Below are 22685 nucleotides of genomic sequence, written 5' to 3'. Positions count from 1 at the left end.
TGGAAAAAATTATTATTAGCCAACGTCTGTAAATATATGTTTGTATATTTCCTTTGTACATGTTGTATGATTATTACTATTGTTTTTAAACTATGTCTCTTGAACTATAAATATTGACTTATTTATTTTGAGCCTATATTTCATTAAGTTGAATATTACATTTAATTATTCATGAGTTAATGAACTTATCATTACATGTTTTATCTTTGATTGTATCATTTTATGTAATATGTTGTTTGTTATTTAGAAGGCTCCGGGGAAGAACAGTACCTTGTACTAATCGGGTTACCTTCTCTAAATAAAGCATTATTATTATTAGTAGTAGTATTATTACGCCTTTCCAAAAGGCGTTATTACGCGAAAAAAAGGCGTTATTACGCGAAAAAAGGCGTTATTACGCCTTTCTAAAAGGCGTTATTACGCCTTCTAAAAAGGCGTTATTACGCCTTTTTAAAAGGCATTAATACGCCTTTCAAAAAGGCGTTATTATGCCTTTTGAAGGGCCATTATTATGTCTTTGACAGGCCCGTGCTTTTAAAGTTGGGGGGGGGGTGTCCCATAAAATTGACAAGCAAACAAAAAAACAAGAAACACCCCCCCTCCCAAATAAACTGCCTAAAGGGGAATCTTTTTCTAACTTATCGGTGAAACTTTTTTTAAATGCAATGACTTGCCCGAGTTTAACCATACTGCAACAAAATGTTAAGGGACCAAGCAATCAATAAATGATTTTTTTTATATTTAAACTATAGCAAGACTATTCTCCCAAAAGGTGGTGTGCCCCCCCCCCCCCCATTCGTACTACAGGCCTGTTTGTTCGAAAAGGAGTTATATCCAAAAATGGAAAGGCGTTATTTTAAAATAATAAACATATAACAGATTGAACCAAAGCCACCTTTATTTATGCAATATTTAGATTATAGTTTTAATATTATAAATTATATTATAAATCATAGTATTTTCTATATTCCTCAGATCTCGCAGACAGCTGTTTGCATGCGTATTAAGAGAAGTCAACACTCTACTTTTGAAAATCCAGGATATACGGAGAGCCAGCTTTGGGCTTTGCTAGCCATGTATTAAAAATTCATGTCAAATTTGAAATATTTTTCTCTGCTTTTGAAAAAAAAAAACAGGCAAACTATTTGCATATAGGTATAATGAGCAATTAGCCTTCAACCAAATTTCTGAAATCCATGCACCTTGGTAGAGTTGTCTGGCATCAGAGAAGGACTAAGTTGGTTTAACACTGAAAATATTTTACACATTTAAAAGACTTTTTTTCTTGGAAATCTAATTATAATCAGCCCCCAAGGTCGGCTAAGTAAGTCATGTATTGAAACATAAGAGGCGTAATAACGCCTTTTGGAAAGGCGTAATAACGCCTTTTGGAAAGGCGTATTAACGCCTTTTAGAAAGGCGTAATAACGCCTTTTGGAAAGGCGTAATAACGCCTTTTGAAAAGGCGTAATAACGCTTTCTGGAAAGGCGTAATAACGCCTTTTGAAAAGGCGTAATTACGCCTTTTTTCGCGTTATAACGCCTTTTGAAAAGGCTTTATAACGCCTTTTATTTATTTTTTTTTTTTTTACCGTAGTTTGATCCTAATAGGCTTTCGTATATCCCATTCAAAGTCTTATTTTGTATCGAGATAATTTTCGAAACAAGTGCCTGTGGTCAATTAGGCTAAATTAAGAATCTCCCAGAAAACCCAGTCACTTAAAAAGCATTGTCTTTGTATTACTTTAACAAAATATTGTTATAACAAATCAAGACTATTCTTGGTATGGATTATCTAATTACTTGCATCAAGAATAATAGTGGTATGAATTATCTAATTTTAAAGAAAATCCAACATGGCTGAACAACAAAACCTGCTTGAACTTGGTTGAACTTCACTGAAAAAACAAGCAATAAACAAACTGAATTTGATCACATATTTTGTAAGTTTTTCTTTGGGAAAACTTCCACTACATTTTGGGAAAATACAGGCATATTTTCAATTGGGACTGGGGCCGAATACCGACCCTAAAAAAATCACTGTTGTATACACTGCATTATCTTTTCTATTTTACATGGTTAGGTTGCTTTCTCAAATATCCACATTAACTTAATTTATCTGTTTTAGGTAATCTGCTTCCTTAATTATCCATATGGACCCGTGGTTCAGTGACCAGGATGTCCTACTCTGTGACCTGTGTGAGACACCTGTTCCTCCAATGTATTGTGACTTTTGTCATATCAAACTCTGTAAAGCCTGTGTAGGGGAGCATCTCTCTGATTTATCTAAAGAACATAAAGTGGTGCCATACAAACAAAAGGGAACTACACCTAAATATCCCAGATGTCAGACCCATGTTGGAAAACTGTGTGAACTTCACTGTAAGGAATGTGACCTTCCTGTTTGTTTGCTCTGTCTTGCATCCAATTTTCACAAAGGACATAATTTATTGAATTTACTTGAGGTAAATTTATCCAATCAAGAGGCTGTAGAAAAAGATCTTGATGAATTATTAAATTCAATAAGCCCTAAATATGAAGAAATTTCAGCAGAGATACAGAGAGAAAAAACAGGCCTGGAAAAACATTACGAGAAACTGACAACAGTTGTCATCAAACAAGGAGAAGACTGGCACAGAGAAATTAACATCATTGTCAACAAACAAAAATTTGAAATTGATGAGATGAAAACTAAACACCTGGCTGCTCTAAATAAACAGGAAAAAGAAATCACTGGTATAATCTCAGAAGTGAAACAGTGTATTCTTGATCTGAAGAGAATACTGGACTCCAATTGTGTCTCCCTTACCTCTGCATACAAATCCAGGAATGTTGAATTCAGATGTTTTCCTCCTAAAGTCTCATTACCAAGTTTCTCTCCTCATCAGATCAACACAGAACAGCTCCATCAAATGTTTGGTTCTCTGTCAGCATTATCCATTACGACAGACGAACATGGCTACACAATGAAGACACCAGAAGCTGAATACTGTCCTCCAGTCAAACCACTGCTTGATGAACCAGAGCTCATCACCACCATAGACACTGGGTATAAATATCTATACAGTGTTACCTGTCTCAGTGATGAAGAAATCTGGACATGTGGATTAGACAAAATCATGAAACTCTACAACCTCCAGGGCAAACTACTGAAGTCAATCCAAACCAAGTCTGGGAACACACCACGTGATATAGAAGTGACAAGGAGTGGATATCTAATTTATACTGACCCTAATACAAGGACTGTAGACATAGTGAAGAATAGGCAGATACAGGAAGTGATCAGACTACAGGGGTGGACACCTCACTATGTCTGTAGTATCTCCTATGGTGACTTTCTGGTTACCATGGTCAGTGATGATGATAAACAATCAAAAGTTGTCCGTTACTCTGGCTCCACAGAAACACAAACCATTCAGTTTGATACTGAAGGTAAACCTCTGTATTCATCTCACTACCTTAAATACATCAGTGAGAACAGGAACCTGGATATCTGTGTAGCTGACAATGGAGCTGGTGCAGTAGTGGTGGTTAATCAGGCAGGAAGACTCCGATTTAGATACACTGGTCATCCCTCTAATAACAAGGGATCATTCTTTCCACTTGGCATCACAACAGACAGCCAGAGTCAGATCCTGACAGCAGACTGTGAATATCACTGTATCCACATCCTAGATCAGGATGGACAGTTCCTCCGTTACATTGATAACTGTAACTGTGACCTACAGTTTCCATGGGGTTTATGTGTAGACACCAGAGACAACATCTTTGTGGTCGAGTTGAACAGTGGTAAAGTGAAGAAAATCAAATACAATCATGTAAACAGTGACATACAGTCGTTTGACCAGTTCTGAATTTTGATCAGTTCCGAATAATTAATAATTTAAGAGCTGATAATTAATAAATTCAAAAGTGTAAACATAAATTCATACATATGGTATGAAGGCTTATCTATGAGTGTTAGAATTATGTGAAGTTTTGATTTTTTGCTGTCAGTTTGTGTCCGCTATCATACTTGAAACAGGTGACATACTTTTACAATTCAACAAATCTGAATCACCGCGACACGTTTGTCTGCAGAAAAACGTCTGTAAAGACATCAATTTTTCACATAAAATAACATTTCAACTATCAAAAGTAAGTTTCATTTGTATTTTAAAAAATACCAAAAGCTTGCCGAAAATAAATAATTATACATGTACCACCGGAAGATATTGGAATATTTTCGTGTTCTCATTTTACTAGTTCCGATTACCCATTATATTTACATTTGCGAATGTTTTCTTTATATAACACTATTGAAAGCAACGTATATCTATATCCATATAAACACGGGTTCCTCGTGTCATAAACGTTCGACGTAATTTCTCAGTGATGTCATAAAAGGTCGACGTGCAATCAATGGATCAAATACATGCCGTTGAGTTTGAAAAATAAAACATTTCTTGCGTTGAAGATTGTAATCAGATAAATATAAAATATGAATAAGTCCTAAATGTAAATATATAAGTAATAATGTATCATTTTTAAACGTCTGTTTTGATATAAATATGGGTTGGTACGAGATCAAATTTACCATAAAGCCCTTCCGGCTTTATGGAATTTGAATCTTGTGACCCACCCGTATTTATATCCCCATAGATGTTTAAAAATGATACATTATTTCTTAAATAAACACTACATATTGTATGTAATAGATTAGTTTTCTGTTATTTCTTCATTGTAAAACTGACTGTCATTTCTCTTTATCCTTTGGAAATACCATTTACTTACTGGTAAGCATTTATTTTAACTTTTCCTTAGGCATTTCAATTGATAATGTGTGAGACGGATATTTTTAATATAGGGTCGAATTGCATGGGACCGCTAGGATATTAGGAACTCGTCGGCTTATTCTTAACTAGTAAAATGAGTACCCATGTTCATGATGTTAACTTGCTAAAATAAAAAGTTTTTTTTGAAAGGCTGAAATTTTATGAAACAACATTTAATTCCGCAAGTCATTGAACTAATTTGACAAACAAATTAGATTTTGAAATAACGGTCCTACTAAACAGAGTACAATAAAGTATTTTAGAATACGCTGGTAAAATAATAGAATTCAATGTACTTAAACAGCTTTTTGTATGTTTTTTAGCTCACCTGAGCCCAAGGCTCAAGTGAGCTTTTCTGATCACATTTTGTCTGTAGTCCGTCTGTCTGTCCATCTGTAAACTTTTCACATTTTCGACTTCTCCAGAACCACTGGGCCAATTTCAACCAAACTTGCCACAAAGTATCCTTGGGTAAAGGGGATTCAATTTTGTTCAAATGAAGGGCCACGCCTTCTTCCAAGGGGAGATAATTAAGAATTCGTGAAAAATTAATGGCATCATTAAAAAATCTTCTTCTCAAGAACCACTGTGCTTGAAAATATGAAACTTATGTGGAAGCATCCTCAGGTAGTGTAGATTCAAGTTTGTTCAAATCATGACCCCTGGCGGTCAGGTGGGGCCACAATGGGCGATCAAAGTTTTACATAGGAATATATAGGAAAAATCTTTAAAAATCTTCTTCTCAAGAACAGCAAAGCCATGATTGGTCATATTTATATGGTAGCATCCTCAGATAGTGTAGATTCAAGTTTGTTCAAATCATGACCCCCGGGGGTCGGGTGGGGCCACAACAGGCAATCAAAGTTTTAAATAGGAATATATAGGAAAAATCTTTAAAAATCTTCTTCTCAAGAACAGCAAAGCCATGATTGGTCATATTTACATGGTAGCATCCTCAGGTAGTGTAGATTCAAGTTTGTTCAAATCATGACCCCCGGGGGTCGGGTGGGGCCACAATGGGCGATCAAAGTTTTACATAGGAATATATAGGAAAAATCTTTAAAAATCTTCTTCTCAAGAACAGCAAAGCCATGATTGGTCATATTTATATGGTAGCATCCTCAGATAATGTAGATTCAAGTTTGTTCAAATTATGACCCCCGGGGGTCGGATGGGGCCACAATGGGCGATCAAAGTTTTACATAGGAATATATAGGAAAAATCTTTAAAAATCTTCTTCTCAAGAACAGCAAAGCCATGATTGGTCATATTTACATGGTAGCATCCTCAGGTAGTGTAGATTCAAGTTTGTTCAAATCATGACCCCTGGGGGTCAGGTGGGGCCACAATGGGCGATCAAAGTTTTACATAGGAAATATAGGAAAAATCTTTAAAAATCTTCTTCTCAAGAACAGCAAAGCCGTGATTGGTCATATTTACATGGTAGCATCCTCAGATAATGTAGATTCAAGTTTGTTCAAATCATGACCCCCGGGGGTCGGATGGGGCCACAATGGGCGATCAAAGTTTTACATAGGAATATATAGGAACAAGAGGCCCATGGGCCACAACGCTCACCTGAATAACTTTGGCCCTGCTGCTCTTCACCAGACGATCTTTTTGTAATACCTATTGTGACCCCGCCCTACCCATGGGGGTCATGATTCTAACAATTTGGAATCTACACTACCCCAGGATGTTTCCATATAAGTTTCAGCTTTACTGGCCAAGAGGTTCTTGAGGAGAAAATTTTTGAAGATTTTTCCTATATATTTCAATGTAAAACTTGGATTCCCTTTTGTGGCCCCGCCCTACCCCCAGGGGTCAAGATTTGAATAGTTTAGAAGTTACACTGCCTCAGGATGCTTCTACAAAAGTCTTAGCATTCCTGACCAAGTGGTTCTTGAGAAGAAGATTTTTTTTCTATATATTTCAATATAAAAATTGGATTCCCTATTGTGGCCCCGCCCTTCCCCCGGGGGTCATGATTTTAACAATTTAGAATCTACACTACCCAAGGATGCTTCCACATAAGTTTCAGCTTTTCTGGCCAAATGGTTCTTGAGAAGAAGATTTTTAAATATTTTTTCTATGTATTTCAATGTAAAACTTGGATTCCCTATTGTGGCCCCACCCTTCCCCCAGGGGTCATGATTTTAACAATTTAGAATCTACACTACCCTAGCATGCTTCCACGTAAGTTTCAGCTTTTCTGGCCAAATGGTTCTTGAGAAGAAGATTTTTAAAGATTTTTTCTATATATTTCAATGTAAAACTTGGATTCCCTATTGTGGCCCTGCCCTTCCCCCGGGGGTCATGATTTTAACAATTTAGAATCTACACTACCCCAGCATGTTTCCACATAAGTTTCAGCTTTTCTGGCCCAGTGGTTCTTGAGAAGAAGATTTTTTAAAAAAATTTCTATGTATTTCAATGTAAAACTTGGATTCCCTATTGTGGCCCCGCCCTTCTCCCGGGGGTCATGATTTTAACAATTTAGAATCTACACTACCCCAGCATGCTTCCACATAATTTTCAGCTTTTCTGGCCCAGTGGTTCTTGAGAAGAAGATTTTTTAATGACCCCACCCTATTTTTGTCTTCTCTTGATTATCTCCCCTTGTGAGGGGACTTGGCCCTTCATTTTAACAATTTAAATTCCCCTTTACCCAAGGATGCTTTGTACCAAGTTTGGTCAAAATTGGCCCAGTGGTTCTTGAGAAGAAGTCAAAAATGTGAAAAGTTTACAGACGGACAGACAGACAGACGGACAGACAGACGGACAGACGGACGGACGGACGACGGACAAAATGTGATCAGAAAAGCTCACTTGAGCCTTCGGCTCAGGTGAGCTAAAAATCTTTAAAAATCTTCTTCTCAAGAACAGCAAAGCCATGATTGGTCATATTTACATGGTAGCGTCCTCAGGTAGTGTAGATTCAAGTTTGTTCAAATCATGACCCCTGGGGGTCAGGTGGGGCCACAATGGGTGATCAAAGTTTTACATAGGAATATATAGGAAAAATCTTTAAAAATCTTCTTCTCAAGAACAGCAAAGCCATGATTGGTCATATTTAAATGGAAGCATCCTCAGATAATGTAGATTCAAATTTGTTCAATTTATAACCCCCCCCCCCAAACCACTTTTATATTTACAATTTTTTCCACCTTTCAAGACTGAACTGATTTCTGCTTTTTCCTAGCCATAGTGCTCAGGTGAGCGATGTGGCCCCTGGGCCTCTTGTTTTTTTGTTTTTTTTTTACTTAAGTTTAACAAAATAAATATATATCTTGAAGCATTTTTCTCCATTTCCACAAAAAAAAAGTCTAATAAAAACTTTTCACACCTTTTATTATCTATAAGTTTAGAAGTTTTAACACGGATTGTTTGTAAGCATTAAGTGTGTCTGTGTTATCTCCCTTGTCTTTCAAGTCAGAGTAAGCAGTTTTATAATCCTGGATAGCAGAATCATCCTCCACCACAGAAACACCTGGATCCTCTCCCATTTCCTTCTGGCCACTATCAATCTGCAAAAAAATTAAGATGCATGTTTAAATTTGAGAATTTCAGAAAAATACTGAAATCAGCAAAATTCAACAGCATGTGTCTGTGAAACACTGATGCCCCTGTATGTTAGCTCAAAGCCAAGGCTTTTTTTCAAATGTAGGTCAAACTCCAAGGTCTAGAGATCCAAAATGTTGGACTTGTCTCAAGGAATACACATGATGTATGAAAGTCTTAGCCCACATTGTTCAAAAGTTGTGGCCAAGGATAATAAAATTTTTCAAAAGTAGGTTAACCTCTTAGGTCAAGGTTGAAAGGTAAAAAATGCTGCTACTCAAAGAAAGGCCTGGAAACATGTATGATGAAATACCCATGTGAAATATAAAAGCCCTAGCTTCAACCATTAGAAGTTACGGCCAAGGTTAAAGTTTGGTAAAGGAGATGGGCGAACATAGTGTGCAGAAAGCCTATAGCTTCAGATATATATAAATCATGTTCAGTTTGTGAATTTTGACAATTATTATTGTCTCATTATTGAAATTCATGAAATTATGATAAACAAAACTTTTCTGAGGACAATTTTTTCAGCAAAATTTATTCTTTTATTAAAAAAAAATTAATGTGGTATTCGTGGAGTTCGAACCCTAGCAATAAAAATCCTGAGTATCATTTTCTTTCGAGACTAGCACGCTAACCACTAGACTACACAAGTCCTGATGAAGATTGGCATTTAAATCATGTTTGTGATATGACCCTTGACATAATGGACTTCAAGTATTTCTCGAAAAGATATGAATGTTATGTCATAAAAGTATATTTTTAAGGTAAAGTGGGTCATTGCTCCATATTTTTGGTAACCAAAAAATGTATATTTTTATGCAAACTTTGAGGATTAACTTTCAAAAAGGTGGAGCGAAGACCCACTCATATCAAAAAATAGTGTTATACATGTAGTATGAGAAAATGACTCTTTTTTGCTTGCTTTGGTGTGTGTCTAATATTTCACAGGCAATTAATTTCACTCTTTGAGGGATTTCTGCAAATCGTAGAGATTTTACATAAAGTATATTTTAATGTTAGACGAAATATCAAGGAAAATTTTGATATAATTGAAATTTAATTTTTCGTCTTCATGTTTGTCACACTATAGGCTTATCACTCGTCATGTTCACCCATCTCCTTTATGCAAAAGTAGTTCAAACTCCAAGGTCTAGGTTAAGAGGTCAAATATTTTGGTACCCCACAGAAAGGTCTTGTCACAAGAAATACATACATGTACTACGAAAGCCCTTGTTCCAACCATTCAAAAGTTATGGGCAAATTTAAAGCATACATGTGATATGTACCGTCTGTACACAAAATGTCACATTTTTTTTACCCCATTCACAGGCTCACGGCGGTACATCAAAATTCACAGGAAATGAAAATTTGGTCTGTATTTTGAATTGTTTACCAGAAACCGCCATTTTTCTTTAATTCTCGCTCTCATAACACCAGAAATCTCGTTTGATGCGCGATTTACAGTGCTTGGTTAATGTAAACAGAACTTCATCATCGTCAGTATGAAACATTCCCAGGATAATTACATTGTAATTAAAACGTATCAAAGATTTTTGTTAGGCAGAATATTCTTCCATAAGACCCTTATTAAGGTTTTTTTTTTAACTGTAATTAGTCAAAATTTTGACAGTTTTTTTTAAAGACGTTTCAAAGAGAAAACGACAATACACAGAGCAAGTGTGTGACAGCAACACAAAATTTAATCCATTTGGTTCACTTGTTGGTTAATTTTAAAATTTATTAATAAAAAATGAACCTCTTACATTGATTTTTGGTCGATATTTTGTACAGTTTTTGTACAGTTTTTTGATGAACAGTGTACAGTATTTTCACCCAAATTCCAGTATTTTGAAGACTCGTGGACAGTATTTGGGTCTAAAATTATCACATGTATGTTAAAGGTTTAGCAGACAATCAAATTAACAGATAGACATATGAATGAACAGACAAAGAACTACAGTATTTGTCCCTGATTTATCAATTAAGTAGACATATTAATAATTTTTTTTTTAAAAATCAAGATTTGTTAATTTACCTGTTTGTTATGTGTGGGGTTTCATATTGTACTTTTAAGTTGGTGGATCTAGTATTTTGAATGTTTCTTTTGTTTTCTAAGTGGGGATCTAACATTTCTCTTGTCAGTTGGAGGATCTAATACAGTGCTACCTCGGTATATTGCCCTCCGTTATATTGCCACCCCCGCTTACTGCCTGGAATTCTCCAAGAACGGATTTCCCTCTGTGTTAATACACCCGTTATATTGCCACCCCCGCTTATTGCCATCCGCCACTAGTTTAGGGAAACAAAAGGTCAAATTATATAAGGAAAACCCTCGGTAACAATGCCAATTATCTAGCGCGCGTCGGTAATTTGGACGTCACACCCGTGCTTTGACAGTGGTTGCGGTGAAGCGTGACTGGCTGAACAAGGAGTTCAGCTAAATTAAAGATAATCGTTTTATAAAACTCAAAATTAGCAATTTCTTTTGTGTTGTTTTCATAAGATAGAAGTATTATTTCATCACAATAATGGGAAAGTCAGGGAAGAGAAAGCGTACAAATTTAGATTACAAACGAAAATTTAAAATAAACCCAAACAAATAATTGTACATTTTATTTCACTGTAAATCGCCGATTGTTGCTTTCACCGAACCAGGCCATAATAAATGAAAAAATCCTTTTATTCCCCATAGATCAAAAAACCAAATTCTAAATTCTAAAGAAAACCCATCTCTATTTTTAGACTACTATAATTCCGCACGTGAAAATAGCATGGGATTCCGTTACCCCTGAAACAGTCATCAATTGTTGGACACATAATGGATTGATTGATGAATATCAAAACAGATTAAGAAGAGAAAGTACTCAGGTACTAGCAAACATGAGAATACGTGTATATTACAACAGATTCATGAAGATCTAGACAGTACCCTGGCACGTGATTTTCCATTCTTTTTTAACTGATCTAGTATTATTGAGATGGTGAAATAATCTACTTCCGATTCAGATGATACTGACGATAAACGTCAAAAACTTTTGTATAGCGAGAGACTATAACTGCTTTTGACACCGTTATCATCGGGTTGTTAAATTCTTCGACCCAGGATCAACAGAAGAGCGAAAGAGCGGGAAATTGAAAAATGTCGTAATATTGTGACATTTTCATTTCATTTTAAAAACAAATACATTAATGACTTTTTCCGGAAGAAATGAAAGTTGCGCTTGAGTGTATATGTATGTACACACGCTCAAAAGCATGACATTTGATTTTAACTAAAATAAACTACGTATTCATCTCGAACTGGGCTCATTGCATTGTAATTTATGACAGAACTCGTTATATTGCCACCCTCGCTTTAATGCCAAAATCTGTCTTGGACAAAAGTTGGCAATATACCGAGGGAGCACTGTATTTTACCTGCTGTATTTTATTCTTTAGTCGGAGGATCTTATTTCTGGACTGTGTTTTGTCCCATTGATATTCCACCCAATCAGACTCCTCCATATCTTCCTCCCAGGGTTCTGTTACCTACAAAAGAAAACATTATACTTACTGGTTAATTAATATTACATAGGCCTAAAAAACATTACAAATCAGCTCATTTCAAAGTATTTCAGAAAAGATGAGAAACTACCATAGTCTTTTGTTGAATTTAAAACTAAGAAGTTGTAGTTTTGCTGAAAAGAAAATTTTATTGCATATTTTCATTTATGTATCCCCAAATCAATATCTAAACATTCCAACTGAGACCCAGACTGATCACATTAAAGGCATATTGTGACATTTTTATCAAAATTTGCATCTATACTCCTCTCGAAAAAGTTTCAATAGACTTTTTGTTGACATATTGCTGAGAGATTCTCTGATCTCTACTGTAGTAATACCCAGAGAAAACAACGTAATATGACCAAAAAAAGAGTCCGAACATCATGATAAATTGTTATACTTTCATGTAAATTAGTTGAACCTGATTTGTCCAGAAACATTTGTTAAAAAACACTATTACCAGCTGAATAATGAAGTCAAGCCCTCCAGCAGAGCAACAGTTGACATTGCTTGAGATGGTTAATATTCCAAAAAATATTGAAAACATTCAGTATAATATAATAAATACTGCATGTAGTTGAGTGTAACATTGGAAATTTTCACCCCTCGAAACATTGTCAACCTCTGTTGTGCCTCATTTGACACTGTTTTTCTTGGGGTGAAAATTTTCAATGTTATACTCAACTACATGCAGTACATATATTTATATAATAGTTTTTTTTTTCCTTATATAACTGGTACCGATAAACGGTACCATTTCCAATGCCAAAAAACGTTAATTTTTCCCAATTTTGAGACTAAAAATTCCCAATTCAACTGCCAAGCAACAGACTACAATGACATTGTATTTCTTTTTATATGAAACATTGTACAAGTTGACTAATTGTTTCAATTCCGCTTAAATCGAAAGTAGAGATAAGTCGTAATATGGCAGGACCTGTGGTGTAGACAGCATAATGTCATACATTTTGACAAATTGAAAGCATGAAAATGCGAAAACAAGGGACATTGATATGAAAAACAATAAATACTTGTTTATTCTTTTAAACACGGAGTAATAAGTAATGAGGTTGGAACAGACGCAAAATATGTTTCATTTGTTTTAATGACAGAAAATTTTCCTTTGCTCAACTATGCTATTTTTCCCAATTGAATCGGTACAGGACCCTTTCCCAATGGGTAGAAAAAAATCGCTGTATAATGACATTCTTACTTTTCTCTGTACTTACATTTGACTCATAATACAATGCTGTCAGTGTATAGATGTTAAAGTCATAGTTTTGTTTCCGGAGTGGACACCTAAAAAACAAAGAGGCATTGGTCATTTACAGCTCTACATGTATATCCAGTCACTGTCAAGAAGAGTTAAGTACTTGTTCAACAAAACATGAAATACTGTTATAAAAAATAAGATGTGGAAATATTGAAATTACATATCTAACAAGTAATGACTAGAACAAATGTCAATGAGACATTTTTACTTCTATGTAAAAACTTCATTTCAGCCAAGGAGTTGAAGAAAAATGTTTTGTAGATTGATAACCTAGAATAAACTTTGTATTTTAGATATTTTTAAACACATCATTATAGTATTTTTAGACTTGAAGAGCTTTATCTAACAAATATTAAGTAGTCACAAAAAACATTCTAAACACTAAACATGTAAATATCTGACCCACTTGCCTGTCAGACTTCAGTTGTAATGTCTGATCCTCTTGATCAAATTTGTCTCCAGCCAACTTTTTCATTTTTATTGATGTATGTTCATCCATTTTCAGAACAGATAAATTAACCTGTTAAATTTAAAGAAAAAAAATGAAAGAAAAAGAAAGTGGTAAAATTCACAGCTAGAATCATTTAGTTCACATGTATAAGTTTCAATTTTCCTTAAAAATACATGTATTTGTAGCCTGTGAATTAAGCAAACAGAAATTTGTTTTGTTCTTTTTTTCATTCTTAAGCAGAACAAAAAGCCCATGGGCCACAATGCTCTCCTTAGTCACAATTTTGTAAAATTGTTTTCTCCCATTCTTGTCCCACCCTAACCCTGAAGGTCACCATTTGAACAAATTTGAATCTACATTATCTGAAGATGCTTCCATATAAATATGACTGATCATGGCTTTGATATTCTTGATAAGAAGGTTTTTAATTTTCTTTTTTATATATTACTAAAAAAGAATTTGATTACCCATTGTGGCCCCACCCTACCCCCATGTGTTTTGCTAAGCACAAAATTCAGTCTACACTACCTGAGGATGCTTCAATATAAATATGGGTGATCATAGCTTTGCTGTTCTTTAGAAAAAGATTTTTAAAGATTTTTTTTGTAATATTCCTATGTAAAACTGTAATCAGCTATTGTGGCTCCACCCTATCCCTAGGGGTCATGATTTGAACAAACATAAATCTACACTACCTGGAGATGATTTCATACAAATAAGACTAATCATGGCTTTGTTGTTCTTGAGAAAAAGATTTTCAAAGAGATTTTTCTTTATATTCCTATTTAAAACTTTGATCACCTATTGTTGCCCCATCCAACCCCCAGGAGTTCATGAATCGAATATCACCAGGTTCACAGGTGTGTAGGAATCAGTCAATATATCAGGTCTCCATAGCTCAATGGTTAGCGCACTGAAACTGTATGCCAGAGGCCATGGAATCCAGTCCCGGTTGAGACTTGACATTTCACCATCTGTGACAATTAATTGGCGTCAAACATACAGATACCCACTATTCCCTAGGAAGATACCCCACAGCATGTCCTTAACTCATACAATTTGAGGAAGAATCTCCACAAAGACGAGGAATATGTCACCTGGGTCACAGGTATGCGAGAGTCAGTCAATATATCGGGTCTCAATATTTCAGTGGTTAGATTGCTGGCACTGTATGCCAGATGTCCTGGGTTTGAGCCCAGGTTGTGATCTGACTTTTCACCACCTGTGACATGAACAAACTTGAATCTACACTATGAAATGAAGCTTTCACATAAGTGTCATTTTTTTTGGCCCATTAGTTCTCTAGAAGAAGATTTTAAAAAGATGCTATTAAATTTTCACTAATTCTTGATTATCTCTCCTTGAATGAGAGTGTTCCTCTTCATTTGAATCCCTCTCACCCATGCATACTCTGTGCCAAGTTTGGTTGGAATTGGTGTGGTGGTTCTGAAGAAGGAGATGAAATCGTGAAAAGTTTATGCCAACATCAACAACGACAGACAACTGACACATTTTGATCAGAAAAGCTCACTTCACCCTTCAGCTTAGGTGAGCTAAAAAGATGGTATAAATTAATTTCTGGTGTTGATTCAAAGTAAGTATTGTGACTGAAGTCTAAATGGGACATAAAAATTGGACAACAAACCTCTTCTTGTACAAAAATGTAGAGGATCAAATTGAATAACATAAATATTTTCATTGAAGTGCTATAATTTTTCAGCTCAATACTTTTCGGAGCTTAATTCTTAAGTAATAGATATAAGTCAAACAATTTTCATCAACCCACTTTTTATCACAGGGATAAATAATGAGTAAACTTACATTGACTGTGACCTCCCGTGACCTTGAATCTCTTATTGATGTCCCACAGGTCACATAATCAGAGGTCACGACCTCAATGGGAAAATTGACCTTTCGGACCTCTTGATTCTTCAGTTCCTCTGGAAACTTTGTACAAAATTCTGAAAAAATCAACAGAGTCTGACATTCTATCACTGAAATACCAAGAAAGAAAAATACATTTAAGTTTGAATAAACATCCAATATTTTTTTTATCATTTGCATTTAATAATAACTAATATCATTGTGCGTATTTTTCAGTTAACTGGATTCAGGACTTTGATGGCAGAATGTTTAGATATGATATCTTTCTTCTTTAATGTTTTATAACAAAAAAGATTTTGCAAGCCTCTACTATGCCCACTCTTACGTCTTTGTCTTAAGCAAAATGAATCACACTGCCTTCAGCAAAGGCAATTACAGATTAAAAATCATATGTTTTATCATTCATCAAAACAAGTACACTTTAAAATATTTAATAACCTATTACATGTACATTAAATATGTACCAGTGTAGGCAAAACGGAAGATAACTCTAACTACAGATATCTGCAGCATATAACCACCCCTGGTTAAAACCTACTTTTAATGGCCTGGCAGTGCTTTTTAATGTGGGGAGGTGTCAGATGTAGAAAATTTGGGATTTTCATCAATTCTGTGTTGCCATATTTTCCTGGAGTAAGACGGTTTTCCCTCTACAAAGTTAATACAGTCAGGTACAAGAATGGATGAAAGATTATCCAATTTCAAAAGAAATTTTGTTTATAAATTGATAGAAATGTACATGTTAAATAAATGTCAATTGTTGAATAAAGTAAGCAATTTACCTGATGCAACTTACATGGAAAATATATTGGTATAAAAATATTTTTAAACTTTATGAAATCCTTTTCACACTTTAGAAAATATTGACTTTTTATCAGCATTTATTCTAGAAAACTTATTCAATTTTCATGCATGTAACTAAGAAATATTACTTCTGACAGCTAAAATTAAATATACAATGACAAAATCAGAAGAGCATTAAACATTTCTTTGGCTGACAAAGATTTTCTCAAGAGGCCTCTACCTTTCTATAACCCTGTCTGACTGGTATAGGAACAGAACCATAACGGAATGGCGCCTTTGTTGGCCAAACATCCGTCCAATCCTGATCAGTATGCATACAATCTGCTCGGGTAATGTTACGTTTCTTCTCTACTTCCTTCTATTAATTTTTTAATAATGAAAAAAAAAATACATGAAAAAATATTGAAAATCAAAGTAGATGAACTTTATTGATTTCTTTTTACTTGTTTCTTTGGCTCAGATGAGTTAACTTGAAAATGGAAACAAGCACTTGAAATTTTATTGTAACTGCGGGTATGACAAATGCTAGTGTTTTAAGCAATATTTTTTGCATTGGATAAGTTGAGCACAACACAGGCACTTGAATTCTAGTAAACATTTCTTACCATACAGTGATGCACAATGAAATAGTAAAATTTTCTTATTGAACGAAACATTTTGGTCTTTCTTCACGTTCTTATAGAACATTGAATGTTACATAATAACACACCAATTTCTTTTGAAATGAGAAAGTAATATTCATTGCAATGCACCAGCATACCACAGTGCCCCCCCCCCCCCCCCTTCTTCAATATTTTGTCATCTTCTGTCTTGCAAGAGCACTTATTATTTATTTCTTAAATTATTATCAATGTTTGTTTGAGTTTAAACAAATAAGAACACAGTCTTTTTTTTTCCTTTCTGAAGAAATGGAAGTGTCATTATGTTACAACCAACATTCAAAAGAAAGCTCAAAACATTCCATTCAAACAGATTATTTTACCACTTCAATGTGCATCAATGTATACCAATATTTACTCGTACCAGTAGGCATGATGAGCCAGATGAGGTAGGGGTAATTCTATTTTTAATAAAAGTCAATTGCCTCTGGATCCAACTTAAATTTTAAATCAAGTTGAATCATTGTAATTTCCATGATAATTTATTATTTAATATACTTACCTTGCTAAAAAAGTCATCCTCTTCTTTGTCTCTTAAAATGTTTAAAACTTTAAACTCTTCATCTGCATATTAAAAAATAAAATATTACAGAATAATTTATGAATAATCATAGAATGATACAGGGTACATCTATAAATCTTCTTTATTGAATTTGTGCTCTAAGGACAAATCTTCCATTAGTATAGTCTGCAGATAATTAACATGATTATAAAATTCATACTGTAAAAAAGATGTAGTATTTGAAATACATAGAAAATATTAATACACTGTCTGCTCAAAATCATGTATTTTACATCATGTACATTCAAAACAAAAAATGTTAATATATTATAGAGAATACAATAATGCATGAAATATCCTAAGATTTGCAAAGATTCAAATTGAACTTACAGAGCCTTGAGATTAGAAATATCAGAAAATTTGCCAAAAGTCAAAAAAAAGAAGTCTTGCTTCCATCATGCCCCTGACTGCAATTGTAACAGAAAGGGAGATAATGTACAACTGGACTAGAAATCAAACCCTGAAACCCTGCATCACTACTCAGGTGCTCTACCAAGAGAGCTACTCAGGCTGATATCCATGGCCCAAACCATTACACCTCCCCCTTCCTTAAATTGTCTTCACCTTCGAAGACACAACCCAAGTTCTAATTTTTCACAAGCAGGACTTCACCTGTAAGTCCAGGGGTGGTCAACAGGATCAAATTATGTAAGAGGAAAAGAGAAAATGCATGGCTGGACCAAATCTAAACAGGGACCTGTGTATCACTTCTGGTGCTCTACCAACTGAGCTGCCCAGGCCAATATATCTATGCATGGCCCAAACTGTTACACTATAAACTGAGTACAGACATATGATATAATTATGAAAAAATATGGATCCAGTACAAGATGTCTAAAAAAAATGCTTGAGTAATATCACAGTGGTCAACATTTACTATTAATAGGCCTACATTCTTAATTAGGAATGTGTTTCTGAGAATATTTGAAATTTATATCAATGTGTTAAAAGAGATAGGTCTGAATCGGTATGAAACTAAGTGCTAGACTCATAGCAAGGCAGTCCAGTGCTTCCCTACCAAGCTTAAAGTTGAACCTACCAGATCAAGCTATCTTACAGTTCCACAATTTCCCTATAACGAGAAAGAGGTGCCATTGTCTTTTGCAGAGGGCCATTGCCTTTGGCATTCTTGGAGGCACTCAACTTCATTCAACAGAGAGTATCCATTTAGCCACAGAGTGAGTGTCAAACAGGTCTGTGTTTGAATCTTTGACCTTGAACACAACAATCCATTTCAATCAACTATTTAATTTCTTGAAATATGCACCTTTATCTATTGAGTACCTTGAATTATTCAATACTGGTGTTTCATTAACAGATAATAACAAGCATTCTGAGAGTATTGCATTAGCAATACTAGTCCCCTACCGGCAAGTGTAATCTGGTTCCCGCTAAAAATTGAAAATGTCATAATTCCGTCAAAAATCAATGAAGTGGAACGAAATGCAAACTTGCTATGTAACTCATCAAGATACACTCACATACCAAAAATCAGCTTAATATCTGCAAGCGTTTAGAAAAAAGTGCGGAAAACCAAGTGGGACAGACTGACAGACAGACAGAGGGACAGACGGACAGACAGACAGACAGACGGACAGACTCAGAGGAAACCTATAGTCCCCTCCGGTTTCACCGGTAGGGGACTAATAAGCATAGATATATTTGCAGTCATTCCGTTGCTTCCAGTCTATCACTGTTCTTGTACACTATTATTGGACATAAGAAGCAAATGATGTTATACTGCAAAGTCTTTATGATATTTGATCCTTCAAATTCTTTGTACTTAGTAGCTTTGGTACTTTTCCTGGAATAAATAGCTTGGAGGGATGGCCTGAACCAGACTCACAACCATATTTCCATCATCTCAAGCCACGGTCCAGAGTCTGCTTATAGCTTTCTACCACTACTCATGGCTGCTTGATCACATAAAATAAGGTAATCTTGAATAATCATGCCTCATGTGTAGCATCATGATATACACCAATGAAATGATTGTTTTCTTTTTTGCAATTACATACAACGTATACAATATTAAATGTTACATAAACTGTGATTGGATATCAAAAAGGATGTATCAAAAGCTATTAGGTTATTTTTAGACTATGCTTACTTGCATTGATCAATATTTTAACGAGCTAGGATATATTCTCTTCTGAGAGGATTGTACATTTTGACTGTAGTTTCTGCCAATGCCATTTTCCATAAAAACAAATGCCAAATCTCTGGCATTCTTGCTCAGACTCCCAAGTCCAGGGCCCATGACCATAAACTGAGAACAGACTTAAGTCAAAATTTTGAACCAATATAACTTTTGAAATAATTTTGATAATGAAGCAAACTTTTTACCTTATATTTGAATTTAAATGTTATATAAAATTGCCAATTTTTAAGCAAATACATTAAATAAAACTCAAGATATTAAAAATCAAAATTTTGACTTAAGTCTATTCTCAGTTTATGGTCTTGGGGCCAGGTTATGTAACAGCCTGAGACACATTCTGGGTCTTGTGAGTTGTGTCCTATAATTTCCTGTGAAGAAATGACTCCCTATCCTCTCAGTATTCATGTCTGTCCATATATAAGATTATATGTGGGATGGTCAAACAGATTCTATCGCCTGTGGTAGAGCAACTGACTAGAGATTCAGGGGGCCCAGGTTCAAATCCTGGTCTGGTCCATTAATTGCATTCTTCTCCTCTCCTGTTACATTTGGTGTCGTGCCATGCCCTTGAAGTGACAGATCTATGAAAGATCTGCCATGGAAGAGCACGGGTAGGTGTCTTTGGGGGTGAAGATGTTTTAGGAGTGAGGAGTGTGGCAGTAAGAAAGGTTCGATTGCCATATTGGCCAGATAGCTCAATTGGTAGAGCACCTGACTAGAGATTCAGGGGACCAGGGTTCAAATCCTGATCGGGTCAGTCAAATTTTTCTCCTCTCCTGTTACATGTAAGGTTCTAGACGATCGCTCCATACTCTAGGATTGATCAGTATCTGGGTTAATTAGTGACTAAGTGAGCTTAGGTGTATAGGTCACACAGTGTTGGTTACCTCGAATATGTGTGTTGTAGATATCAGACCTGCTGCACATGTAGTTTCTCGTGAATATTAACCGGACAATTCAAGAAGCATATTATTTTGGGATAGATTTATGGGTTTTTTTTTCATAAAAGGTTTTTCCCCCTAAATTTTGACCCTCTATGTATCCACTACTCATCATCATCAGCATCACTACTAAACCATTAAAATGCTATTCACATCCGAGTTTCCTCGATGTAATTTATTTGAAAGGTAAAGTCTTGGCCAATATTTTATCAAATAAATTCAAAATAAATTGAAAATACCTTCAGCATCCTCAGTAATTCTGCTGTAAATGGTACAACGTTGGCTGTGATGCACTGCAGAACGCTTGATATTGAAAAGAAACAATTTTGTTCTAACAATGTTAACAATATTTTTGGAGGCCATTTTGGGCTGAACGTGAGGCAACGAGATAACGCGAGATTTCTGTGTATTCAGTGGCGCAGCTGTCATGGCGGACGACTTGAAGCAGACAAGTGCCTTACTCAAAAGGCACGAACAATTAAAGCGCTGGGGTGAATCGGAAACAAATAAGGCTGCAGATACACCGAGAGACAAACCTAGAAAAGTTAAATTTCAAGACGGATGTGTATTTTTAGCTGCATGTTCAAGTGGAGACACCGAAGAAGTTGCAAGGCTCCTGAGAAGAGGGGCAGATATAAACACTGCCAATGTGGACGGTTTAACAGCCTTACATCAGGTAGATATCATTGTCCACAGATCAAGTTGAGATATCTGAAGATATTCCATGTGATAATTCCCTAGTATACAGCATTTATTCTCAGTGGTGCTGCATTCATTGCATGAGTTCTCTGCCCCTTGTTGACAGAATTTGACATTTTGCACCTGCAGAACATGCAGAATATCTTGATTTGAAGATTCAGTTAGTCGTGTATGCTTGTGTTTGAGAGAATGGGTAACTTGAAAAACTAAACAAATCATGCAAATAAATAGGTGTACTCAACATTCTCAAACATAAGAATATCCAATTTTTTTAAAAGTGCATGCTTGACGTTATCAAGTACAACTTGATTAAACCATCTCATTTAATTTCAAAGCTTTTTTTATGTACAGGTACATCCTAGTTACATCTCATGCCTAAAAGTTATGATTAAGATAATGTATGTTTGTTAATCATGATCTGGATGAAGTAAAAGAAATTAGGTTTGTTTCCTTCAGATGGAAGTCATTAAAACTTGATTAAGGAATTTGAATCGGATCAGTCAACATTTCTTGACCATAATATGATGGTATTATATAGTTCTGCTTCAGACTTTCCTCCTTGGGAATTAAGATACTTTGAAATGTTCTCAAAGTTGTAGCATTCAATATTGCTTCTTTTCATTCCACTAACGAAGAATTGATTAGAATTATGATCAATATCTCTCTTTATAAGAGATGGGCATACCTGAGATTGTCATAAGTAATGCTATTGGTGTGTTGATTAAAAAAGAAAAAGAAAATATGTACATAAATTAAACCACCATGCTTGAAAATCTTTAACAGTGTATAATTTACAATCCTAATATAAATTTTTGAAAGTTACAGATGACCCAGTGATTTGATTTACCTGTATACAGAGCTATAGAAATGTTTTGAGCATAGAATTTCCCTTTATTTATTATGCCTAATTAAATAGTAAACAATAGCTTTTGATGAGTCAGCTAAAATAAGGAAATTATACAATGTGGACAGATATCATAGGTGGTTAACTGTTTGTTTTTGTGAAGAATAAACCTTGGAATAATATGTACCTTATTGTAGCTAGTTACTGAGTCTCTCCTGTATGAAAGATGTTGATTTGCTCAAATTTTTGGCAGAGAATGTCAAAACGATATTTTAATGATAGACATTGAATGCACATTTGAAAATATCTTTGCTGTATACTGTATTTTGAATATCAGTCAGTGTTTTCTGTAAGAGCCAGCCACCGGCTATTTTGACCATTTCAATTAATAAAAATGCAGGTTAGACATGTATAATTTTTGTAACATTAACAGGAATGTTGCTGATAAACCTTAAACCCTGGCCTAGCTGTTGCAGTTGATTT

General features: G+C 35.0%; 3 protein-coding genes across 13 annotated transcripts in view; 2 read left to right on the top strand and 1 right to left on the bottom strand.

The window, feature by feature from the left end:
- Positions 1–1882: 1882 nt before the first annotated feature.
- On the top strand, positions 1883–4131 carry LOC133186325 (uncharacterized). Its single transcript, XM_061321578.1, has 2 exons — positions 1883–1943; positions 2129–4131. Exon 2 carries the CDS (start codon positions 2154–2156, stop codon positions 3852–3854), a length of 1701 nt encoding a protein of 566 aa, XP_061177562.1. The 5' UTR covers positions 1883–1943; positions 2129–2153; the 3' UTR covers positions 3855–4131.
- A 4015-nt stretch (positions 4132–8146) lies between these two features.
- On the bottom strand, positions 8147–21111 carry LOC133186340 (small ribosomal subunit protein mS35-like). The gene is made up of 9 exons (XM_061321593.1): positions 20899–21111; positions 17498–17559; positions 16557–16694; positions 16071–16182; positions 15470–15609; positions 13608–13717; positions 13154–13223; positions 11796–11906; positions 8147–8341 (listed from the first exon to the last, which is right to left on the bottom strand). Exons 1-9 carry the CDS (start codon positions 21086–21088, stop codon positions 8171–8173), a joined length of 1104 nt encoding a protein of 367 aa, XP_061177577.1. The 5' UTR covers positions 21089–21111; the 3' UTR covers positions 8147–8170.
- The window catches only part of LOC133186322 (protein phosphatase 1 regulatory subunit 12A-like), a 41608-nt gene continuing 40009 nt past the window's right edge, over positions 21087–22685 (top strand). For all 11 annotated transcript variants that reach the window (XM_061321573.1, XM_061321565.1, XM_061321572.1 and 8 more), the window contains exon 1: positions 21087–21335. In XM_061321573.1, coding sequence (XP_061177557.1) covers positions 21087–21335 — 249 coding nt within the window. The remainder of the gene's footprint in view (positions 21336–22685) is intronic.

The sequence above is a fragment of the Saccostrea echinata genome, unplaced genomic scaffold (assembly GCF_033153115.1).
Source record: "Saccostrea echinata isolate AGI-Se365-2 ecotype Australia unplaced genomic scaffold, CSIRO_AGI_Sech_v1 ptg000013l, whole genome shotgun sequence".
Taxonomy (NCBI): Eukaryota; Metazoa; Mollusca; class Bivalvia; order Ostreida; family Ostreidae; genus Saccostrea; species Saccostrea echinata.
The sequence above is the reverse complement of the archived record's forward strand: the minus strand, read 5'-3'. Positions and strand labels throughout refer to the sequence as shown.

What these genes read in the sequence shown, in the direction of transcription:
- LOC133186325 (XM_061321578.1), top strand. Translation starts at nt 2,154, where the DNA reads ATGGACCCGTGGTTCAGTGACCAGGATGTCCTACTCTGTGACCTGTGT.
- LOC133186340 (XM_061321593.1), bottom strand. Translation starts at nt 21,088, where the DNA reads ATGACAGCTGCGCCACTGAATACACAGAAATCTCGCGTTATCTCGTTG. An exon ending in GCACTGCCAGGCCATTAAAA is followed by an intron (nt 15,610 to 16,070) that starts GTAGGTTTTAAC and finishes TGATTTTTTCAG; the next exon opens with AATTTTGTACAAAGTTTCCA. An exon ending in CACGGGAGGTCACAGTCAAT is followed by an intron (nt 13,718 to 15,469) that starts GTAAGTTTACTC and finishes TAAATTTAACAG; the next exon opens with GTTAATTTATCTGTTCTGAA.